Source organism: Brachyhypopomus gauderio, unplaced genomic scaffold (genome assembly GCF_052324685.1).
Source record: "Brachyhypopomus gauderio isolate BG-103 unplaced genomic scaffold, BGAUD_0.2 sc40, whole genome shotgun sequence".
NCBI lineage: Eukaryota > Metazoa > Chordata > Actinopteri > Gymnotiformes > Hypopomidae > Brachyhypopomus > Brachyhypopomus gauderio.
Genome location: NW_027506868.1, coordinates 3332778 through 3358771, shown reverse-complemented (window position 1 = coordinate 3358771; position 25994 = coordinate 3332778). Strand labels below are relative to the sequence as shown.

The following is a 25994-nucleotide window of genomic DNA, read 5'->3' as shown; positions in this document are numbered from 1 at the left end:
GTCTTCCAGCAGATGGCACCAGAGCAGCACGGTTATGCAACCAACTGGTTCAGTATGGAGTAGCTTCATTTGTATAACCGCAACCAAACAACATTCCTGTCCACTACTGGCCATAGAAAGTTTATTTTGTTCATTTATCTACACATAAATGTCTATATCGTCTATATACCATACAATGTATGGTATACCATACAATGGAATTTCATAAATGACCATGCCAAGATTCAGGACCCAGTCACCGAGCTGCCAGCATCAGGACAAACTCTGAAAGGAAACAGAAAACACACGTAATGACCCAGTGGATCAAGCTCATCCCCTTGTGGAGGGCTTATTAGTCCAGAACTTTACCAGGAAATGCCAATTAACAAAGCTGATCACAACCCATTAGTGTGTTATGTCAGTCAGGGGTGCTGTTCTACTTGTGCAGGCCTAGGCTGACTGACTCCGTCTGGTGTTTCACTCAGTGAGGGGGGTGTCCTCTATATTCTCTTAAAACATGGTATTGTTATATGGGTCTTTTAACTTTTGAGTTTAATATCTGTATTTCTTAACTTCAGCAATATAAATAAAATATTGTTGCTGTTAATGTAAATATTTTTGGGATGAATTTTGGGATTATGTAATGTGCTACAGGAGATTGGGCATGGTGCTTCAGCCCACCGACAGGACAGTCCACAGACAGGACTGTCTACAGACAGCTGTCCTTCAGGGGCCATTCTGCAAGGTGGTACTGTCCTCAAAGCGGCTCTGTCCCTCTGTGCTGTCATCACATTTAGGGCGGATCACCCCCAGTGAAACTAGCTCTCTATCCTAAAACCACCGTGTTCCACCTGATCCCCAGGTCACCTCCCTACATCACACATGGACACACCATCACAGCTCACCGTTGAAGTCCACGCTCCCGTCCCCGTTGAGGTCGATGTCGGAGAGGATCTCCTCCAACTCCCCCTTCCTCAGCTTCTCCCCCAGCAGGGTGTTCATCGACTCCTTCAGCTCCTCGGAGCTGATCCGTCCGTCGCCATCAGAGTCAAACTGAGTGTGAGCGACAGAAACGGAAGAGGAATGATGATGAAAATGAACGGAATTGCTTTGCGTCTCCTAAAACCTCTAGCGTTTTGGGTTACACTATTTGAGTCTTTGTCATGTTTAAATGTTCCACTAGCTGGTTAATGCAGAACTTACTGCATGGATGTTTCAGACAGATGGGCCGTCTGGGAAATGTGGGTGGAACTTTCTGTTGACTTTCACAACTCAAGTGATCCCAAGACTAATGTAGGTACCATGCTAAACCAGCAGGTAGCAGTACCACTGGCAACACATTGAACAAGCTTGCTCTGACGGAAGTAAGGGTGTGTCTAAAGTACGTGGTTTCCAGGTACTTAAATACCCTGATCAGCCATCAATCTCTCTCTCTCTGGTTTGACTGACACCGAGGTTAGACCTATTACAGAGAGGCTCCGCCATTTCTTCATTACGTACATTCTTCTTCATTAACGAGCCCGAGTTACACCAACCAACTGATCAACGTTACCGCAGCAACAGATTCACCGATTTGCTTCAATCAAGCTTGCTGACACGGCCACACGGACTGAAACAAAGGCGATCAATTCCCTGTTAAACCATGAACGAGACTCACATTCCTGGACTCCATATTCAGAAGGACGATTCCCAGCACACCTAGACGACGTCGCTTTTATCGAGGAACCTGTGGTGGAAATTCCCTCCTAATTCGGGGAGGACTACGACACTACCAAAAATCCTCAACACGTGAGACTCTTACCGCTGGGCATAGTTTATAAAAGGGCATAGTTACTTGAACTGTAGACTTACCTGAGTTTAACTAAAACCTTCTCAGTGTTTTGTGTTCAACTTTGTTTAGATAGTCTTCATCAAGATTTGTATATACAAAGTTCTCTTTGCTGTGCATGCAACCATCTTTTCTTTATCCAATTGACAACTTGTAGTCTTCCCCGTTCTCAGACACACCACATTAATTTTTAGTTATTAAGCCAGCGCCATTACTCTTTGTTCTGACCACGTTGGAATAAATCAGCTGAGCTCATTAACCCTATACTGCGCATGGCCCCCTTTAATGCTTGACAGCCCAATGGCTGCATTTCTGAGCGAATGGTACTAGTACACTTCAACACTAGATATCTCAAGTTGTACATATAGGAAAATGATCATTCAGGGCTCAAACTGAAGACAGGCCAAAATATTGACTCATCTCTAGGCTTATATTTCCATAATTGTGGTTTTATTTGAGAGCTTATATTACAGAAAAACATGGCCAAAAAACTTGAACTTGAAATTGACCATTATGTATATTCAGTTATTCCAATCGGTCTATAAATTTGCAATATATTTCGCTATGGTCTTTTCTAATAACAAAGAAAAAATGGAGCAAATCCATGCAAGCATTGCAAAGTTATTCCACTTTGTCCCAAGGTATGTCAAGTTCAACATTCCAATGTCCAAATATGCTAAGTATGCGACACACCCGGTACACACCCATAGCCAACCAAGCTAACATGCTAACAAATTCCATACACGAAACCGAGGAGCTATTTCAAACAACAACGAAGCACATATTACAGAAAGACCAGAAAAATCCAATGAATAAATTCCATGTCCAAATATGAACGGTACGTTATGATATTTATGTCCAATATAGTCTGACAGGCTAAGCTAAGCTTACGTCGCCAACTCCGGTAGCATAGTGATGGGACATCTGAAGCTAGGCTTCGAAGCGTGTACAGAGTAAAAAGGGGCGTGTCCGATGAAGCCCCGCTTCGGAGCTTGTGTCATATTGAGCAAAATCACGTGATCAGCAACAAACGAGGCCTCGCATTACATCGGCCACGTCATTGCTTCATTTTGCGTATCGTTTTTCTAAATAAAAGCGCTATGAACCCTGTTGCTTCGTGTTGTAGTAGGTGGTTAAATTTAAAATCTGGAACGTTCTAAATTATTTTTGTTTGATCAGGATGTACATCAGATTCACACATCAAAAACAGACTAAAAACCATTGGAAGAGGCAAACCTTATTTGTAATGTTAAAAACATTTTACATTTGGCAGACGCCCTTATCCAGAGCGACTTACATTTTATCTCATTTTTATATAAGTGAACAATTGAGGGTTAAGGGGCACCTCAGTCATGGCCTCAGGCCTGGGGATCGAACCCACAACCCTCCGATTACAAGCTCAGTTCCCTAACCACTTCCCTTCCCTAACCACCAGGTCATGACTGCCAAACCAGATCTAGAAGCCCCAAGAAGCAATTATTTTAAACACATTCTGTTTTAAAAAAAAATCAGTTTCTAACTCCAAATATTCAGTCACTCAACAATCACTCAATTCCCAACATAGTAAAGTACAACATATCTTCATTGTCAAATATGTTCATGACATACAAGAAAACCCAACACAACCACTAATGGTCAAGGATTAGATTGGCTACAAATCATTTTAATAATTAAAACATGACAATTAAGTATGATTTAAATGATTCTCCTGTTACTAAACATGAGTTTGATGGAAACTTTGTGACAATATTGCATTTACACATTTTTGAAAGTATGATCCAACTGAATGACGAGGCTGTTACAGTTTCACCAGCAGATGTCACTAGTGAGTGATGAATGAAGCCTCGAGTAATGAACCTTTTTGCAAAGCAAAGGGTTGGAAAGCTTCATTGCTTCAAGAGGCTTCATTTGCCCATCACTACGGTAGCATCCGACACGATACCGAGTACTCATATATTCCAAGGTTAGCTTACGTTGCTATGCTAGCGGACCCACATTAGAAATGAACCGCGACTTTCCGAGGGCTCAATTTAAAAATATAATTGACCAATCATGGCAAACGAGGGCTGGTTAGCTTCAGAAGGAAGTAATCTATTGGTTAGAACAGCTTTCAATCACTTCTAAGGCACCAGATTTTCTCAGTAGGCTGATTGGTGAGCCCACCTCCCCCTCCCCTTCGCACCTCGCCGGGGAGAGGTTGTAAAACCTGTCATTCAAAGTCACTACCCCCCTTCAGACCAATAAAAACCACTCAAATCAAAGCAGAAACGCTGCAGCTTTGTAATAAGAAGACAAATCAGCTTTCAAAACGCTTCGGTGACGCTTAGGGGGCAGATTTGTCAGAGCGGCTCATCCAGGAAGTGGATTACGCAAAATTTTGCACTGAGGTGAGCAAGCTTTTTAAGGTATTTAACCACAACCGATATACGATGTTAAGGTCTTAAATGAAAGCCTTATTAGTATACGATTTTTAGGTGACAAAACATTAAGACATCTCACATCATAAATATGTTTTTTAAACGGATATGTTGGGAGACCCCCCCCCCCTGCGGGGTGCACTTTTGTCGCCAACTTCGAAGCCGGGCCCACTAGGGGGCGCTTCTGCATACAGTCGCGCTGCTCTACTGTTTAAAGTAGGCGCCATTTTAGTTGCTTTGATCTCCATAGGAGAACTGAGAATACAACCCCCGCCTCCTCACAAGCGCGTGCACACATTACTCCTCCCCTTTTTACACACACACACACACACACACACACACACACACACACACACACAATAGATGCTGAGTCTTCACTGTAAATATACTGATCCTTGTTGACGCTGTTTGTTTTAGAATAGTTGGTTTTAAATAAATGTATCATTTATTTTCACCAAATTGTCTGTGTTGATGTCATTCAAAAGTGGTTGTTGCCAAAACCTCCAAAGAATTCATAGTTAAATCCTTCAGATACCAAACCATTAATTACCATTAGTTGATAACTAAACTTGTGGTTCTGGTATAATTAGAATATGAGACTGATTCTAAATTAATGAGACTGATTAATAATTAAGGTAAAACAAATTATATCTACTTTAAAGGATTAGTAGGTGAAACCCCTACACTAATAATGGTCATTTATGGACTCAGAATCACAGTTTTTAGTGCTAAGGCTTCTTAAAAATGTGCTTCTCCCAAATCATCCTGTAAAGTGGGCAGTGATGTAAGCTCATTATGTAGTGTGTAGTTACACACTCCATGCTAGATCGTGCAGACTCGCACACTCCACCGACCTGTTTGAAAGCAGAGTGCAGTTCTGGGAGGCCCACCATGTCCGCTGTCTCCAGAACCATCCTGGGACCCATGAGCTCACAGAAATCATCAAAATCTACATGACCTCCCCCTGTGCACACATACAAAAGGATACCAAAAATTATATAGTTTGAACATGTGGAAAAAGAACCATCAGTATCTGAAACAGATGTGTAAACACACACAGACGAGTGCTGGCTCACATTTCATTTTGATCTGTTGAATAATTTCGATCAGCTCCATCTCCGTGGGCATGTATCCCATGGTACGCATGCAGTCAGCTACATCCTTATAGTGCAGGTATCCATCCTGGTCATAGTCGAACTCCTTAAAAGCCTGTTGCAGCTCTGCAGAGGACAGAAGGTAACAAAGACCCACAATGGTAACAATATGATTTCCTTTTGTCAAAACTTAACACACAGCAGCCAATGTTACACACACAACAGGCAAAACATCTCACACTTTTAGAAAAAGCAAAAATCAAAAATGTCCAACTGCCAAAACCATATTATTGCATTCAAACTCCACACACAAATATCAGACGAACAGCCTTTCCCATAAGACAACTATACACTGATGTGATAAATGGAAATGTTTGTGTTCAGTGTGTAATCTGCTGTTTTGCATGAACACTATAGCAAGACATGCTGTATATAATGTAAATACATGGACACATGGATAACAAAAAACTACAAAAAACCTAAATAGGCCTATAACTCCATCATAACTCCATCATACTAAATTCGGGTGCATCTTGTCTCATGTTTGGTTCCCTGCTCCCTCAGTACAATTTTTTAGACGCTGAGACCCAATTGGTGAAACTATTTCTTTTTTTGTCGAAACCTAACACACAGAAGCCAATGCCACACACACAACATGCAAAACATCTCACACTTCTGGAAAAAGTAAATTTCAACCAAAACTCTTGCCAAAACCATATTATTGCATGTAAACGCTACACACAAATATCAGATGATTATCCTTTCATATATGTGACTACACATTGATGTGACAAATGGAAAACACTACTACCATGTTGTAACTGTCAGAGTTTTGCCACTGAAATGTTTGTTTATTTACTTTATTGTAATTTCAGTTCATATAGTCGTTAAAGGGTGTGTGGAATGTGCATCCTTCAAACAGTTGACCAATAAAACTTGATATTTGCGGTGGCACTATGGAACTATTGGTCATAACTAGCGTAGCAGAACACGAGAGACATACACCCCAGAAACACCATAGTTATACGTGGTCTAGGAGGCGCACACCGTGAAAACTACAAGAAATAAAGGTTTTGTTCAAGACATGTACTTCTCCGTCTCGTAATGTCTAGCGGTAATGCTCGTTGCTAGTATTACTACCACAACAGGATTACATAAAATAAAACTTTAACAGTATTGTATGACACCAAATACACAACAGATTCATAAAAAAGGGGTGCATTAATACATAAATTTGAACATAAGCATTTACGGTGTCTGAAGGAGAGAGAGAGAGAGAGAGAGAGAGAGAGAGAGAAATAAAATTTCCGAAGACATCAGTATGACTCGTAGCCGTCATTCCATTAGACCAGTGTAACTACAATGAAAACGTTAGGGGTGGGCGGATCGATATTTATATCGATAGTATCGATACAAAGGTGAGGATCGATATCGGATCGATACCACGGCGAAAATATCGATTCTTATGCTGCAGTTTAGAGGTCTGTGTGGGACTGCTTTTTAAATCCCGCTCCCGCCCACTCCTGCTTGTTTTAATCCCGCTCCCACCCGCATAGCGATGGATCGCGCTGTCCCATTTCTTACCACAGTCCAAACACATGCCGTCAGGTGACGTACACCAACACTTTCTGATATCAATCACAACAAGCCGATTTCCCTCTCCGTTAATTACAATGGAATATGACTTCCATACATCAGACTTTCCTGTAGTTGGCTTAATTGTGGTGTATTCACAATTAATTGTTTTAATTGAATTTTCCACAGCTGAAACTGGTTGACCATCTACAGCAGGGGTCGGCAACCTATGGCACGCGTGCCACCATTGGCACGAGGCATAATCACTGGCACGCGACACGCTGGACCAGCATCAGCAAAAATATATATAATTTAATATAAATTATTATATTAATGGATTATAATTTCAAGTAAAAAGTATTGCCCCCCCCCCCCCCCCCCCCAACGGTTTGGAAGTATCGGTATCGGCGATACTGACCAGTATCATATCGGTATCGTATCGATACCAAAATTCCGAGTATCGCCCACCCCTAGAAAACGTACCGCCAGTACGACCAGAGTACAGAGCTCGTGCCCGCGAAGGAGAGAGCGCCGCCTCAATCAAGAGGACAGCGCGGTCGGCGGAGCAGCGCGGGAATCAACATCAGTGAGAGGGCTTGCCCATTCAAGGAGAAAGGCCAGGAGGAGAGCTTCTGAAATTGCGCCAGAGGAAAGCATCGTACGCCAGCATAGCCTATTGCTCCGTGAAGTCTTCGCCATTGGTTTCAGTGTGCAGTGCCAGTTTCAATACAGTACTTCTTCAGGCAGAACAACGCGGACCTGCACACGTCGCCAGGTTTGACTGTACTTTGCAAGTTTGAGTCATTAACAAAGGCTATGAAAACCTACCGATTTTGTGAGAGACTATTTCTTTTATGAGTAGATTGTTATTGCTAATTGTTATTACTGTCTTATGAATGTGTGATTATTTGAATGTTCAAACGGTTTACGCTTTAAGAGTTCAAAGGCATTCAAACGGTGCGCGAACGGTGGAGGCGTTTATACTTTCGCGAGCGTTTTGTCCTAAACGATAGGCGTTTTGTCCGAAACGATATGTGGTAGAAACACCCCTCAAAACAGGAAAATGAACATTTACCTGACCAATTTTAATGTTGCTATATGTTTCAGGTTTGAAAAGTGCTGGAATTTAGGTTAAAGTACTTTAAAATGCTTGAAATTGTAACTACTTGGTTTCACAACAAATATCTGTCTGACTGAATAGTTCTCTTGTATTAGGTTAACAAATAGGCCTACGAGCCTCTTGTAATTCCAGGACGAAACATGAGAGAACGTGAAGACGTGAAGATTGGGCGTTTTTTTTAACTTAATTATGTTTAACATGCTGGGAAATATTGAAATGAACCTTGAAAGTGGCGTACAAGTGCTTGAATTCCACCTTATAAAGGTGTATGAACCCTGAAAACGTGACTTTGTTCATTGCGCTGAAGCGCGGCGCGAAGTTACAAAATTCGAGAGGTGCACGACCTCGCGAACCGACAGCGCGCGAGGCACTCGCGCACACGCGGAGCCACAGCGATTACGTCATTTTCGCCGTGCGGACCCTCGCGCCGCTCGCGAAGCGTCAACCAGGCAGGCTTGTTGTTGAGCGGGGGTGGCAAACGTAACACTCGTGACGGAGTGTTTTTTCAATAGCCCTGAAATAAATGCTACGGTTTTGTTTTAGTCCGTATCCAGTTAATCAGGAATGAGATTGGGTCCGGACAGGACTGCGTTCGGGTCCGGATCCGGACCGCGGTCCGCCAGTTGAGTACCCCTGAAATAGAGGAAACCATACAACATTTACTCCCTATTGTAATGTACTCACAAAAAAGCAAAAACACACCGCAACTTCCATCGCAATTTTTTGAAAAACACCCGCAACATCAAACATTTTAGCCCGCCACAATCACAAAAAAGGCCCGTGAAATCCTGGTGGGACTGAAACTTAAAGATGAGTGCTCAGACCATGACTTGAGTGTTATGATGGATGAGATTGAAGAGCTAGAGACAAAATTAAAGGAGTCGTATGAAAATATACGAACTAAGCTGGCACCTCCACTTGAGGTTAGAAGAAAGATGGATTCCTGCATAGCCGTGACAGCAGATTTGATGAGGCTAATGAAAATACGAATGAGTGAAGTGGAGCAAAAGGAGTTTGATGCTAAAGCAGAAAATGCAAGGCTTCACATGGTGCTCAATAGAGAGTATGCCCAATCAATATTTGGGACTACCATCTCCAGGCGTACTGATGTTAGTCACTATTCTCAGTCTTCAGAAAGGCAAAGCATCGTAGCAAAACGAGCAGAGTGTGTCACGCAGATTGCTGCAAAACAGGCTGAAATTAAGATGGAAGAGGCCATAGCAACACAAAGGCAAGAACTTAAAAGACTAGAAAATCAGAGAGATCTTCAAGTTCTAGCTGCTAAGCTTAAGGCATACTCCGAAACCGACTCGGACGAGGTTGGTGATGAAAATAGAACAGTGCATAGTGAGATAGGTAATTGTTCCCAAATATCCTTTAGGGAGATCAAAGGGGAGCAAACATGCAGGAATGATTATCTTGAACAAACAAACCTAAATAAAGATGAAGCATCATTAGCACAAGTCCTGCATGACACATTAGTTTTTAGCAGACTTCCTGCACCTGAGCCTACTGTCTTCTATGGCGATCCCCTTAAGTTTTTAGAGTGGAGCACAAGCTTCAAGGCACTGATAGAACGGCGATGCGCCAATCCAGCCGACAGGTTGTTCTACTAAAATACATTGGAGGTGAGGCACGGTCGGTGTTAGAAGGAAGCTTCTACAGAAAGGATGATGCTGCCTACAACCAAGCATGGGAGGCACTGAACACTCACTATGGCCACCCATTTGTAATTCAGCGTGCATTTAGGGAAAAACTAAACAACTGGCCAAAGATTGGTCCACGAGAGCCAGTTAAACTCAGACAATTTAGTGACTTCCTAACTGCGTGCAGCAATGCTATGCCTCATATAAAAGGACTTCAGGTGTTAAATGACTGAGGAGAACAGAGGATGCTCCAAAAAATTCCTGACTGGGTGATCTCTCGCTGGAACCGCTATGTCACCAAGAGCTTGCATCATACAGAGGACTATCCAAGTTTCCAAGAGTTTGCTGAGTTCATGGCACAAGAAGCTGAAATTGCATGCAATCCTGTAACATCTTTTCATGCACTGAAGCGCACTGATGAAAAACCGTGTAGAGACACAAAGCGTCCAAAGGCTAATGCATTCAGCACAAATGTGAAAGCTTCAGAAAATCCAAATGTAACTATGAAAGCATGCATATGCTGTGGAGAAAACCATTCTATTCACAAATGCCAGAAGCTTGCCGAAAAGTCTGTTAAAGACAAGAGAAGCTTTATCCTTGATAATAACCTGTGCTTTGGTTGTCTTAGGAAAGGACACATTTCAAAAGAATGCAAGAATAAGGCTATTTGTAGCATGTGTAAGAAACATCATCCGACCCCACTGCACTAAGACCATTCCTCCACACCTTCAACCAGGCAAGTGCCAGAGAACACATCTTTCCTCTCCTGCAGCCTGGACAGACGTGATGGTGGGAGCACATCCATGGTGGTGCCTGTATGGATATCCACAAATCCCTTTCCCGAAAAGGAGATCTTGGTGTACGCCCTACTAGACACCCAGAGTAGCAATACCTTCATAGACAAAGAGGTGTGTGAGAAGATGGGGGCAGATCTAAAGCCAGTTAAATTAAAGCTAACCACTATGATGGGAAGAGATTCCATTGTTCAAAGCGAAAGAGTTAGCGGACTTAGTTAGAGGGTTTTACTCACAATGTTTCATTAACTTGCCACCTGCCTACACAAGAGATCTTATCCCACTTGAACGTTCTCACATTCCTACTCCCAAAACTGCAGAAAGATGGAAACATCTGAGTAGAATAGCCCAGGAACTTCCTGAGCTGATGGATTGTGAGGTCGGACTGATTGGTTATGACTGTTCCAGAGCACTGGCTCCACGCCAAGTCATCATGGGAGGTGACTATGAGCCATATGCAGTCAAAACTGATCTGGGTTGGAGCATTGTCGGCAGCTCAACACAGGCCGCAAAGTCAACTGAAGTGACAGGTCTATGCCACCGTGTATCTGTCAGAGAGATTCCACCAATGACACCAGCCACTGTTATCCGAGCACTCGAATCGGACTTTAAAGACACAAATCCCACAGAAAGGAGCCTATCACAAGATGACATACAATTCATGCAATTACTGAACGAGACAGTGCATCAAAATGCAGATGGGCACCTAGAAATGCCCCTTCCCTTTAAGATACGCCCACAACTCCCAGAAAACAAGCATTTGGCTCTGGTGCGACTAAAGCGCCTAAAAGAGAAACTTGAGAAAAATCCCAAATTCAAGGATGACTACCTTACGTTTATGGAAGGTGTTCATAAGGATGGAGAAGCAGAGAGAGCTGAATGCTCACCCAAATCAGGAAATGTCTGGTATATCCCTCACCAAGGCGTCTATCATCCTAAAAAACCAGACAAAATTAGAGTTGTGTTCGACTGCTCTGCCAAGTATGGTGGGACTGCCTTGAATGATCACTTACTGACTGGACCTGATCTAACAAATGGGCTGACAGGAGTGCTCTGCAGATTTTGTAGATATCCAATAGCAGTCATCTGTGATGTAGAGAAAATGTTTCACAGGTTTCATGTTAATCAAGAGGATAGAGATTACCTACGGTTTCTGTGGTGGGAGAAAGGTGACACAAACACAAGTGCAAAGGAATTTCGTATGAAGGTTCATCTTTTTGGAGCAGCATCGTCTCCTGGCTGCGCAAATTATGGAATGAAGTACCTAGCGAGCCAAAATGAAAAAGAGTACCCTACAGCAGCCAACTTCATCAGGAGGAACTTTTATGTTGATGATGGTCTTCTCAGCGTAGAGTCTGTGGATACAGCCATCAGGCTAGTGGAAGACGCGCAAAGTGTGTGTGCAAGAGGGAAATTGCGCCTCCACAAGTTCATCTCTAACAACAGAGAAGTATTGGAGTCAATTCCTGAGAGTGAACGGGCTAGTGGAATTCAGGATGTAAACTTTAGTTATGAAGAACTCCCAGCTCAGAATGTGTTGGGAGTAAAGTGGAGTGCAGACAGTGACACCTTTTCGTTTAAAGTCACCCTAGACAAGAAACCAGCAACAAGACGGGGAGTCCTCTCAACTGTAGCACCTGTGTTCGACCCATTGGGCTTCTTAGCTCCCTTTCTCCTGCTGGGGAAAAAGTTACTACAGGAGATGTGTCAAAGAGGTGTGGAATGGGACGAACCTCTGCCCACAGAACTAAAGCCACAGTGGGAGAGCTGGCTCAGTGACTTAGAGAATCTGCAGGAACTCCAGATACCGAGGTGTTTTATTCCAGAAATGGGGAAAATACAGAGAACTGAACTCCATCACTTTTCGGATGCAAGCACCCATGGGTATGGTCAGTGTTCATACATTCGCATTGTAAGTGAACATAAAGTACACTGCTCCCTAGTCATGGGTAAAGCAAGAGTTGCTCCCACAAAAGTGATGACTATACCAAGGCTGGAGTTAACTGCCGCAGTTGTCTCCTCAGCAGTCAGCAGAATGCTGAAGGAGGAACTAGAGCTTAAAATTGATCATGAGTACTTTTGGACAGATTCACAGGTAGTCTTGGGCTACATTAACAATGAAGCTCGAAGATTTCACGTTTTTGTTGCCAACCGAGTGCAAAGAATTGGAGAAATAACCGACCCAGCTTAGTGGTACTATATCAGCACTGAACAAAATCCAATGGATCATGCTTCCAGGAGCCTCAAGGTAGCAGAGTTGATAAACTCAAATTGGCTTACAGGACCCAAGTTCTTGTGGGAAAGGGAGATCGTCATGCCAAATTTAGCTCCGCAGCTTCTAGTGGGTGATCCAGAAATCAAAACAACACAAGTGCTACAAACGAAGGTAGCAGAAGATCGTTTCCTGGATAGACTCAAACAGTTCTCGAAATGGCATACAGCACTGAATGTCATTGCTCGTATACAAAAACTAGCAAAGAGAGTCAAAACAGCAGAACCCCTTAATGTCGAAGATCGAAGGAAGGCCGGTAAAATTAGCACAGAAGGATGCCTTCCAAGATGAAATGAGAATGTTGAGTCATGACAAACTGCCAAAGGGCCATCAGTTGTATCAGCTTGACCTATTAATACAAGATGGTGTTCTCAGGGTGGAAGGACGCTTGAAGAATGCTTCTTTACCTCTCGACTTAAAGCATCCAGTAATCCTACCCAGAGATGGTGAGGTCTCGCGCCTAGACTACTGCCATAGAAAAACCCAACACCAAGGCAGAGGACAAACCCTTAATGAACTGAGAGCGAATGGCTACTGGGTTTTAGGTGGCAGCAAAGTTGTGGCGAATCACATTAAACAATGTGTTACATGCAGGAGAGCTCGCAGGCCAACTGAAACGCAGAAGATGGCAGATCTTCCTGCAGACCGTGTCAATCCTTCGCCACCATTCTCCTACTGTGGGATGGATTGCTTTGGGCCCTTTCATTCTAAACAAGGTCGTAAGGAGGGCAAGAGATATGGGCTCGTGTTCACCTGTTTAGCATCAAGAGCAGTCCACATTTAAATGTTGGAGGATCTAACTACAGATGCCTTCATAAATGCATTACGCTGTTTTATAGCTATTCGTGGAGCTGTGAGACAAATCAGATCGGATCGAGGGTCCAATTTTGTTGGGGCAAAAAATGAATTTGCAAAGACTTTGAAAGAAATGGATCAAGACAGATTGGCCACCTTTCTTGCTGAAAAACAATGTGACTTCATTATGAATGTACCCGATGCTAGTCACATGGGAGGCGCATGGGAGAGGCAGATCAGAACAATTAGGAGCGTCCTAAACTGTGTCCTCTCACAAAGTGCAGGAAGATTAGATAATGCTTCTTTAAGAACATTTTTCTATGAAGCCATGTCAATTATAAATAGCCGACCACTTGCTTCCAACATCATCAATAATCCTAAAGGCCTAGAACCACTCACACCAAACCATTTACTCACTATGAAATGCTCCATCCTACTACCTTCGCCAGGAAAATTTATAGCGGAGGATCTATATACCAGAAAATGATGGCGCAGAGTCCAGTACTGAGCAATTCTGGAGTAGATGGAGGAGGGAATATTTGGCAAATATCACACTCAGACAACGCTGGCACACTCTAAAACGAAATGTGAAGATTGGCGACATTGTCATTATAAAGGAAGAAGAGGTGTCACGCAATGAGTGGAGACTCGGACAAGTGCTTAATGTGTGCAAGGAAGAAGATGGACTGGTGCGAAAGGCCACAATACAAGTAGGCATTAAAAGGCTAGGAAAGAAAGGTCAGCATGCAATGAACACATCCATCATCGAACGGCCCATTCATAAATTAGTTGTACTTGTAGAGAACAACTAAAAGTGTTCCTAAATTTAGAGATATCTGTACAGAGTTTGAAGTTTAAGACAGTTTATAGACAGTTGTGGAAATTACTAGATTCATTCATTTGGAAAGGTTTTTTCCAAATCTTAGTAATTTGATGGGAGTGTAACTGTCAGAGTTTTGCCACTGAAATGTTTAATTTATGTTTATTTAATTTATTGTAATTTCAGTTCATATAGTCGTTAAAGGGTGTGTGGAATGTGCGTCCTTCAAACAGTTGACCAATAAAACTTGATATTTGCGGTGGCACTATGGAACTATGGGTCATAACCAGCGTAGCAGAACACGAGAGACATACACCCCAGAAACACCATAGTTATACGTGGTCTAGGAGGCGCACACGGTAAATGCTTATGTTCAAATTTATGTATTAATGCACCCCTTTTTTATGAATCTGTTGTGTATTTGGTGTCATACAATACTGTTAGTTTTATTTTATGTAATCCAGTTGTGCTAGTAATACTAGCAACGAGCATTACCGCTAGACTTTACGAGACGGAGAAGTACATGTCTTGAACAAAACCTTTATTTCTTGTAGTTTTCATGGTGTCTGAAGAAGAGAGAGAGAGAGAGAGAGAAATAAAATTTCCGAAGACATCAGTATGACTCGTAGCCATCATTCCATTAGACCAGTGTAACTACACATGTGTTTAGTTTGTAGTCTGCTGTGAAGGTCTGTCAGAGGTCTATATATATATATACATTGTTATGCGGGTCATCGTTATGTTACCGTTGTGGGTCTTCATTATGTTAGTTTGTAGTCTGCTGTGAAGGTCTGTCAGAGGTCTCATATATATATATATATATATATATATATATATATATATATATATATATATATATATATATATATACACATTGTTATGCGGGTCTTCGTTATGTTACCGTTGTGGGTCTTCGTTATGTTACTTCTGTGGGTCTTCGTTATGTTACCATTGTGGGTCTTTGTTATGTTACCATTGTGGGTCTTTGTTATGTTACCGTTGTGGGTCTTCATTATATTACCGTTGTGGGTCTTCGTTAAGTAACCTTTGTGAGTCTTCATTAAGTAACCATTTTGGGTCATTGTTAAGTTACCGTTGGGGGTCATTGTTATGTTACCGTTAGGGGTGTGTTTAAAAAATAGATCTTTCGATTCAAATCGATCTTCATTTGAATGATTCGATATCGATTTATGAAACCTGAGATCGATCTTTAGAATTAGCCAATTTTCCTCGCATATGCGTACCGTTTTAAGATCATCCTTTTTTTTCTCGAGCACCGCCACTTGGCTGGGGTGATCAGTTAAGCATGGCTGCAGCAAGTGTAAAAAAATGTACCTCTGATCCACATCTAATGAATTAATAGTTCGCTCTGGCGCCAACCACCGGCGAGCGATCGATCGATCGATATAATACTTAATTTGTGTCCATTTTACACCGCCGCCCCCTCCAGGTTCAAATCTCACTCCAAGCGATCTTGAAAAGTTGGCAACCATGCAGATGTATGGTTACATTTTGGATTCAGAAACCATGATGGTAGGGAAGAGTTGGATAAAAGCACAGCCGTGTGTAAACTGTGCAACATGGAGGTGAAATATTGTGGGAATATCACTGTAAAGGACCCTTAATTCAGGAAAAAGGGGCGGGGTCTGGGTTTTAAAAGGAAGTGATTCCTGAGAACGGGGACTCCTGGTATTGGACCGGCTGTGGGTGTCGCGACAGAGAGAAGACGGAGGCTGATGGGTTGCGAACTAATTGTGCCGCCTGGCGTTTGAAGAGACGCGCTTAACCGGGAGATACAACTGGTTGCACCCGGGACGAGGACTTCCCAAACGAAGCCGGGTCAGTTGATCCTTGGTTAGACTTTTTATGGAGATATACTCCTGTGATGATAACCTGGGGTTAGGTTTTAATGTGTGTTTCTCATAGCGGATTCCCCGGATGTTTAGTCTCTGTGTCTAATTTTATTTTATAAATGCCGAGTGACTGCTAGTGTTAACTATGATTCTATGCATCTCCCAGGTGTCTTATAGCTGTGTAGGAGGGCTGAGCTAGGGCTAGGCAATACATATTATATGATAGTGTGCTCCATATTCAGTGGGTGTGGTGTTGTCTAAGTGGGGTGGTTGATCGTAAAGTGGGGGTTACTTTGTGGTGGTCATTAAAATGACGTGCAGTGTTGATGTGTGGATTATGCATTGAAGTGTGTGTGTGTTACATAGATTCTTAGCCCAAATATATGGAGTGAATTTTGTTTCAATAGTTCCACAAAAGCAAAAGTAAATCCAAGAGCAGAAAGTATATGTTATGAATTCAAAACAGAAAAAAATATATCAAAAGTATATTTTTTTTAATATAATTGGTTATTTGAAACTTATTTTCGTTTGCATTTTGACAAGTTTTTGGTTCCATTGTTTTTGTTTTTTTGGATTTTCCCAGTCTTAGATGAAGGCATTCCTCTGCAATCTCCATTGGTCACTGATTCCGGACTGACACAGAGCTCTGAGACCGCCTCTGGGACCAAGCCACGCCCACCCCACCAGCTTCCCAGCGTTTTCAAACATGGCGGAACGGGGGTTCTGATTCACAGTAGCATGTAAACTGAGTTTTACCATTAAAGTTTATACAAAGGTTTTAGTTAATTGCTAAATGGTCTGTAGATTTTGCAAATGTATATAATAACTACATTAAGCATGCTCACCAGCGCAAGTATTTTAAAATTTTAGTGAACTGGATGGAGAGAACATTGATGTGTGGAAGAAATATGAGTATTTGCAATATCTGGTATGGGGACAGGTGTAGGATATATAGTAAATTTACAAATATAGTAAAATACATAATAGTAAAAAATACCAAAATTAAAGCAATACTGAAAAGTGGCCACCCTATATACAACCAGCTTTGTTCACTCACACTGTTTTTCAGTGTTCTGCAGATGCCAAACACAAACACACATCAGATGCATCTTGTGCTGTCCAAATTTTATTAAGAAGTGAACAATATTCATTGAACCATTGAACATAGCGATACTAAACTTAATACATGTCAGACATGACATTCAGACACTGTCTGACTCAGAGATAAAAAAAAAAGATTTAAGCTTGGAGGGGTGGGAGTAAGAAGAGTAGTCCATTGAAACGCAGAGTGCGGATTAGTTTCCTTCTCACTTTAGACCTGCGGGGACGCGAGCGAATGTTACTGGAGGAGCGAGTAACTAGTCGCTACTATTGTGAATGTAGCAAAACAGTGACAGAAGCTACAGCAGCGATTAAATAAAAAATAATTTAAAGGCTAGCTTTAAACATGCTCTTCCCTGTCGTCTCCTCTCATGATAATATCGCGCTGAAAAATATTGACCTGTCTTGTATGGAGCCAGATCTGTAAATGCAAGAAGCCGCTTTCGCCATTCCAGATGGCTCAGTCAAAACCATTACATCTTAATGAACCAATAAATAACAATAGCGGCTAAAATGAGTTTAAAAATACCAGGGTTCACCATTTAGAACTACAAAAAAAAATCTTGTTTCTTATTTTACCGTTAACTATCTACCTATTTTTCATAAGAGTTTGTTTTACCGAAAAATATGAAAACTTCAAAACGGCGAATTTCGCCGCAAGGTGACAGATTTTCATGCCTGCATCCAGTTCACTAAAATTTTAAAAAGCTTGCGCTGGGGAAGTGTGCTAAATATTAACCGCCATGCTTAATGTAGTTATTATACAGTGTACATTTGCAATATCTACAGACCATTTAGCAACTAACTAAAACCTTTGTATAAACTTTAATGGTAAAACTCAGTTTACATGCTACTGTGAAACAGAATCCCCGCGTTCCGCTATAGGCCCTTTTCACACTTCCGCATTTTTTCTTCCGGAAGCTCTCGTTGCAGGGTACTTCCGTTACACATTAAACAATGGCAGAGTCCAATAACAAGAGCTTTTGCAGTGCACCAGGGTGCTCGATCTCGAAGCAAAAACAGTCGTATCTCAGTTTCTATGGTTTTCCGGCTGACGACGAGCAGAAAAGAAAATGGGTTTGTGCAATTAGGAGGGATGAAGGGGAAAACTTTGTGATACGGAGCATCTTTGTGTGTAGCCAGCATTTCACTGCTGCAGACTACATAGCAGGAAGCTCGCGGCTAAAAGTTGGTGCTGTTCCCTGTTACTGTTACTGTTCCCAGTACTGTTACTGTCCCCAGCCGGTTTCAGTGGAACAGTTGCTGTCCGCGTTTGAAAGATCAAGCTCTCGGCTGGGAGTACACGTACGTCCGCTAGCATCTAGCTGTTACCCGCTAGCATCTAGCCCCGGTTCGCTAGCTTCTAGCCCCGGTCCGATAGCATCTAGCCCCGGTTCGCTAGCATCTAGCCCCGGTTCGCTAGCATCTAGCCCCGGTTCGCTAGCATCTAGCTTCGGTTCGCTAGCTTTTAGCTTCGGTTCGCTAGCTTTTAGCTCCGGTTCGCTAGCTTTTAGCTCCGGTTCGCTAGCTTCTAGCCGTCGTCCGATAGCTTCTAGCCCCGGTTCGCTAGCTTCTAGCCCCGGTTCGCTAGCTTCTAGCCGTCATCCGATAGCTTCTAGCCCCGGTTCGCTAGCTTCTAGCCGTCATCCGATAGCTTCTAGTCCGGTTCGCTAGCTTCTAGCCCCGGTTCGCTAGCTTCTAGCCGTCATCCGATAGCTTCTAGCCCCGGTTCGCTAGCATCTAGCCGTGATCCGATAGCTTCTAGCCCCGGTTCGCTAGCATCTAGCCGTGATCCGATAGCTTCTACCCCCGATCCGATAGCTTCTAGCCCCGGTTCGCTAGCTTCTAGCCGTGATCCGATAGCATCTAGCTAGAAAAGAGCAAGCTCTCGGCTGGCAGTACACCACGAACATCTACTAGTCGAGAGTTTGCTCTTTCAAATGCGGACAGCAACTGTTCCACTGAAACCGGCTCTGAAACTAGTTGTGATCAGTTAGCATCCAGCTCTGCTCGGTAGCATCCAGCTCTGACCATCACTTTGCTGTCGACTATATTGGACACTGAATAAACAATAACACGTAATAACTTGGTGTGTGTCATGAACTTTATTGATACTGATGTAAACCAAACAATCAATAGCTGACGTCCCTTGGCTTGCTAAAGCTGGGCGTACACTGTACGATATTTTAAATCATGTACTCAGCTCCAGCTCAAATTACGACTAAATCGCAGGGAGAGTCCGCTCGTGGAGCTGCTTCAACAGTGCGATACTCTCACGAGGAGCGATTTGAATTTCAAACATGTTTGATGTTCTTGCGACGCTGCGATTTCTGATCGAGAGTTGGTCGTGAGGTGTGAATCGCTCCTCGTTTACCTGTGTAAACTATACGATGCACGACACGCGATTGAGCTGAAACTCAGCCCGATCGCAAAAATAGTCGCACGAGTGAAAAATCGGCTGAAAATGGGCCAAAAATCACAGTGTACGCCCAGCTTAACCTAGCTAGATATTGTTAACTAAAGCTGTCAGTATCATTTGTAATATAATATATATCATAATAATATAGACTGTTTTACCACTCCGTAGGCTGACTAATGGAACCAGCTATACCTTAAATAATAGTTAGTTACCTAGCTAGTGCTAGCTGGTGTTAGCTTACCCTGGTATAAGTGAATAAATTATTCTACAAACAATTTGTAGCCTCTATTTAACTTGGAACTGTTCGTTGTTGAATGTTCTCCAACGATACTGGAAACGTATTTAAAATTCAGTCTCGGCAGCGACGACAGGGATGAAGTAAACACACGCTCCATGCTGAGGTGAATTGACAACAACCATCTTCTGCGAGTACCGGAACTTGTTTTACCCGGCGGTGACGTATTTCCGTTTTGTTGTGAAAAGGGCCTATGATACGCAAGGGGAAAAGAAGTTCAGGCTCGCGCTGAGTATAAATCAGGCTAGGGGTGACCTGCAATAGGCCCTTTTCACAACAAAACGGAAATACGTCACCGCCGGGTAAAACAAGTTCCGGTACTCGCAGAAGATAGTTGTTGTCAATTCACCTCAGCATGGAGCTCTGTGTCAGTCCGGAATCAGTGACCAATGGAGATTGCAGAGGAACGCCTTCATCTAAGACCCTCCCACACGTGAAATGTGTTCCAAAAGTCAGAAGCAAAAAACGAAGCAGAAGCAAAGAGAGATTTCAGAAGCAAAAGACCTTACTGGGAAAATCCAAAAAAACAAAAACAATGGAACCAAAAACTTGTCAAAATGCAAACGAAAATAAGTTTCAAATAACCAATTATATTTAAAAAATATACTTTTGATATATTTTTTTTCTGTTTTGCATTCATAACATATACTTTCTGCTCTTGGATTTACTTTTGCTTTTGTGGAACTATTGAAACAAAAATCACACCATACAAATAGATCCTTAGCGGTCATCCGATAATGGGTAACCGGGGATGTGATGGAACTTTTTACTGTGGTATTATAATAAGCTGTGTATTTTTATAGTATTAAGGTCCCTTTGAATTATTGTTGAATCATCCTTGCCAGACCTTCCTGGCTTATCAAAGGTGGTGGCAGCGGTTAAACAATTAGATCATTGATACTCAGGTAAAAACCATTACACCACAAATCTGAGAAATCATTTAACGCGACACAACCTGATATTCAAAAAACGCCAGAACCCAAACAAACTCCACTAGAGAAGGCATTTGCGATTAAACTATCTACAAGTTCTCCCCGTGCCTAAAAAATAACCGAAGTGCTTGAATTCCACCTTTTAAATGTGTATGAACCCTGCAAACATGACTTTGTTCATTGCGCTGAAGCGCGGCGCGCGCTAAGTTACAAAATTTGAGAGGTGCACGAGCTCGTGAAGCGACAGCGCACGAGCGGAGCCACCGCGATTACGTCGTTTTCAGGGTTCACGGGTGAGGGTTCACGCCGATTGCGACGCGTCAAGTATAAAGCTGTAAAGTTTTCTCAACAGCTAGCAATATTGTTACTGCAAAAAGGAGCTGTCTCACTCCTCAACATGTTGATCAGCTCCTTTTCTTGCAGAAAAATTTGACAATCTCCAAGATGTCAAAAAGCAGTCATGAATAAATCTTAGTTTTTGGACCTTAATGTTTACAATATTCAGAACTATGTTCATACATGTTTTTGTTACATGTAAAAAAAAAAAACTTAATTTGCACTTTAAAAGGCTGTTCAAAACCGCTTTCAATGCCTTTTCTGGTAAAGGAGCTATGTGGAAGAGTGTGCATTAATTGATATTAAAAAAAGAATAACTATAAATAATTTAATACTTATTTATAAATAATAAAATAAGTATAAACAGTAATATCTTAATACATTTTAATAAAGTTTTGAGTGTTCTTTGTATCATTACAACATTTCACATTCAAACTACACTTTTTATTGTAACTGAAATGTCCCTACAAGAATCGATATTGAATCGGATCGAATCGAATCGAAAATGGGACCTTGAATCGGGACCTTGTGAATCGAAATCGAATCGAAATGGGAAATCAGTGGTGATACCCACCCCTAGTTACCGTTGTGGGTCATTGTTTTGTTATTGTTGTGGGTCATTGTTATGTTACCGTTGTGGGTCATTGTTATGTTACCGTTGTGGGTCATTGTTGTGTTACTGTTGTGGGTCATTGTTGTGTTACCGTTGTGGGTCATTGTTAAGTTACCGTTGTGGGTCATTGTTGTGTTACCGTTGTGGGCCATCGTTATGTTACCGTTATGGGTCATTATTGTGTTACTGTTGTGGGTCATCGTTATGTTACCGTTGTGGGTCATCGTTATGTTGGCGTTGTGGGTCATCGTTATGTTGGCGTTGTGGGTCTTCATTATGTTACCGTCGTGGGTCTTCGTTATGTTACCGTCGTGAGTCTTCGTTATGTTACCGTCGTGGGTCTTTGTTATGTTGCCGTTGTGGGTCATCGTTATGTTGCCATTGTGGGTCATCGTTATGTTACATGGCTTCTTTGGTTGTTGCATTTTGCATTACATCATTAAAATGCTTCAGTTGGAGACCTGTTCTTTCCCATGACACCTGAACACATATGACACCTGGACCACCTATATGGTCCCTTGACACATATGATCCCTGGTGGAGAAAGTGGAGGGGGTGAGACGGAGCCATTGGTCAGGATGACCAGGGTTGGGGTTCCCCATCACCATGTGCAGGCATGAAAATCTGTCACCTTTCGGCGAAATTCGCCGTTTTGAAGTTGAAAAGGGTGACCTACGTGAATCGTGTAGATCCGATGAGTTTTTTGTTTGGGGGGGTCGGGAGATTATATTTTAATTATCATATTGACTTAATTAGCAAACAGAGCACTTCCGAAATTGGCTATTTCAATGACAGTGGCCAGCAGATTCCGCCCAGAACCTTCATAGAGGCCAAATAGCGTTTCAATCATACGAACGTTCTTCATTCATGTTATTCATTTACTGCTAAGCGGGACGAGAAGCAGGACCTAGTGCTACACCGCGGACAAGTCAGAAGAGCGAACATTTACCACTACATTTACCAGATCGTACATTTACCACTACATTTACCACATCGTACATTTACCACTACATTTACCAGATCGTACATTTTTAATTGTATATTAAAAAAAATATATTTTGTATACAATACAAAAATTGTATACCCATGACGTCACATGTCAACGCCCCGTCGCCGTATCCCCATGACGTCACATGCCCCGCCCCCCGGTCTTCTCACCTTTTTAACCCCTGACCCATTTTCATGCCTGATGTGGGCGTGTGACCACACACCGCACTGCAGCGCCACCTAGTGTGGAATGAGCCTCCACAGGTGGGGATGTATGAGAGTGTGTGAAGTTCACTCTGCTGATATTTCACTGTTCACCAGTGCCATCGTACTTACCGTCTAGTTCTTCTGGCAACAGCTGTCTGTCCTAGAGAGAGAGAGAGAGACAGAAATGACACAAAACGTTTCTAACTCTGGAAATCATGACAGCTTTGTAGCTGAGGTCCCTGTGAGATGTAACCCATATTTACCATCATCCCCATTCACATTCACATTAGCTATTTATTCATCCCACACTCAACAGAACAACTCAGCACAGAGACAGAGAAGGGGGGGATAGTGGGGTGGGGGAGAGAGAGAGAGAGAGAGGGCTGTCTAATAGGATTACACCATAATGTGTCTCACCCTCCCTGACGTCAATACATACACACATACAACCAACTGTGACTAATGTGATGAAATGGTGAACCATTCTAGTACACACACACATGCCTATGTACACATACACAAACACACACGCACACACGCACGCCTATGTGCACATACACACAAACACATGCACGCCTATGTGCACATACACACACATTCCTATGTGCAAACATGCACACACACAGACACATACACACACACACATGCCTATGTGCGCATATACATACACACAAAGACATGCCTATGTACACACTCACTCACACACACACACACACACACAAACACACATACATCAGCACATGCTTTCACAAGACTGAGCACAGTGAAAAAAAATCACACTTTAATTAGAGTGTAAATTAAATATGCTTCCATAGCAGTGTTGATGTCCACACACACTCAGACACATTTGTGGGGGTGAGTGAGTGCGTGTGTGTGTGTGCGTGCGTGCGAGTGTGTGTGTGTGTGTGTGTGTGTGTGTGTGCACATAGGCGTGCGTTTGTGTGTGAGTGTATGTGTGTAGGTATGTGTGTGTGTGTGTGTATGTGTGTGCACATAGGTGAGTGTTTGTGTGTGTGTGTGTGTGTGCAGGTATAGCAGAAATAGCAGGTGCTGCTGGTGGCTGTTTGTGTAATGACATGCAGAGTTTCTCACTGGGTTACTGGCATGACGAGACGTGCAGTTTTGCAGAATGACCGTGCTAATGCTAACACACACACACAAATTTACTCGTCACCCACATACAAAGCGAAACTGAGCATGCTCAAACATCTCTGCAAAGTGATCAAATTTAGGTCTTTTAATCCAACTTGAAAAAAAGTTAGCTCTAGGGTTGGTGTCACCCCAGCTCTAGGCTTGGTGTCACCCCATCTCTGGGCTTGGTGTCACCCCAGCTCTAGGCTTGGTGTCACCCCAGCTCTGGGGTTGGTGTCACCCCAGCTCTAGGCTTGGTGTCACCCCAGCTCTAAGGTTGGTGTCACCCCAGCTCTAGGCTTGGTGTCACCCCAGCTCTAGGGTTGGTGTCACCCCAGCTCTAGGCTTGGTGTCACCCCAGCTCTAAGGTTGGTGTCACCCCAGCTCTAGGGTTGGTGTCACCCAAGCTCTAAGGTTGGTGTCACCCCAGCTCTAGGGTTGGTGTCACCCAAGCTCTAGGCTTGGTGTCACCCCAGCTCTAGGCTTGGTGTCACCCCAGCTCTGGGCTTGGTGTCACCCCATCTCTGGGCTTGGTGTCACCCCAACTCTGGGGTTGGTGTCACCCCATCTCTGGGCTTGGTGTCACCCCAGCTCTAAGGTTGGTGTCACCCCAGCTCTAGGGTTGGTGTCACCCAAGCTCTAGGCTTGGTGTCACCCCAGCTCTAGGCTTGGTGTCACCCCAGCTCTGGGGTTGGTGTCACCCCAGCTCTGGGGTTGGTGTCACCCCAACTCTGGGGTTGGTGTCACCCCATCTCTGGGCTTGGTGTCACCCCATCTCTGGGCTTGGTGTCACCCCAGCTCTAGGCTTGGTGTCACCCCAGCTCTAAGGTTGGTGTCACCCCAGCTCTAGGGTTGGTGTCACCCCAGCTCTTAAGGTTGGTGTCACCCCAGCTCTAGGGTTGGTGTCACCCAAGCTCTAGGGTTGGTGTCACCCCAGCTCTAGGGTTGGTGTCACCCCAGCTCTAAGGTTGGTGTCACCCCAGCTCTAGGGTTGGTGTCACCCCAGCTCTAGGGTTGGTGTCACCCCAGCTCTAGGGTTGGTGTCACCCCAGCTCTAGGGTTGGTGTCACCCCAGCTCTAGGGTTGGTGTCACCCCAGCTCTAGGGTTGGTGTCACCCCAGCTCATTGAAATCGACATTGGCTGCTCTGGCAGTTGTGGGCGAGGCACGTCTTTGCTCACCTGTCCAAAGAGGGCATTGAGGTATGGTGCATATGCAGCGATGGATGCTTGACTGAAGCCCCGCCTCCCTTTGCCTTTCTGAGATGAATCCTTTGAGTGCTTGGAGCTGTTCCTCAGGGCGGAACGCAGGTGAGGGGCGTCTGATGTAGACGGACGTGAAGAGGTGCTAGGAAGAGAGTGGAGTCAGAGGTCAGTGTCAGGGGCACCAACAGTAACCAACACAGACCGACAGCATGTCATTGGTGCATTTAACACCACCCACCAGATTCACTATGTGCTTGGTAGTAAAGTGTATTATGATGGTGTATGTGGAGGTGTAGTACCTGATGTAGTAAAGTGTATTATGATGGTGTATTAATTATGTATTGTCATCCTCACCAATATCATCCTCACTAATGTCATCATCCTCACTAATGTCGTCATCCTCACCAACGTCATCATCCTCACCAACATCATCCTCCTCACCAACATCATCCTCCTCACCAACATCATCCTTCTCACCAATATCATCGTCCTCACCAATATCATCCTCACCAACGTCATCGTCCTCACCAATACCACTTACCTCTGGCTTGAGGGTGCTTTACTCCTCTGAGACAT

General features: G+C 43.3%; 1 protein-coding gene across 1 annotated transcript; it reads right to left on the bottom strand.

Moving 5' to 3' along the window:
* Window positions 1-134: 134 nt before the first annotated feature.
* On the bottom strand, window positions 135-25994 carry cabp4 (calcium binding protein 4). The gene is made up of 7 exons (XM_076985554.1): window positions 25960-25994; window positions 25395-25560; window positions 23213-23243; window positions 5301-5444; window positions 5079-5188; window positions 885-1032; window positions 135-264 (listed from the first exon to the last, which is right to left on the bottom strand). Exons 1-7 carry the CDS (start codon window positions 25992-25994, stop codon window positions 236-238), a joined length of 663 nt encoding a protein of 220 aa, XP_076841669.1. The 3' UTR covers window positions 135-235.

Excerpts from the sequence above, each read along its gene's own strand:
- cabp4 (XM_076985554.1), bottom strand. The coding sequence starts at position 25,994 with ATGTCTCAGAGGAGTAAAGCACCCTCAAGCCAGAG. Across the intron at positions 5,445-23,212 it reads GTTGCCAGAAGAACTAGACG|AGCTGCAACAGGCTTTTAAG; the intron begins GTAAGTACGATG and ends TGTCCTCTGCAG. Across the intron at positions 265-884 it reads CGGGAGCGTGGACTTCAACG|AGTTTGTCCTGATGCTGGCA; the intron begins GTGAGCTGTGAT and ends GTTTCCTTTCAG.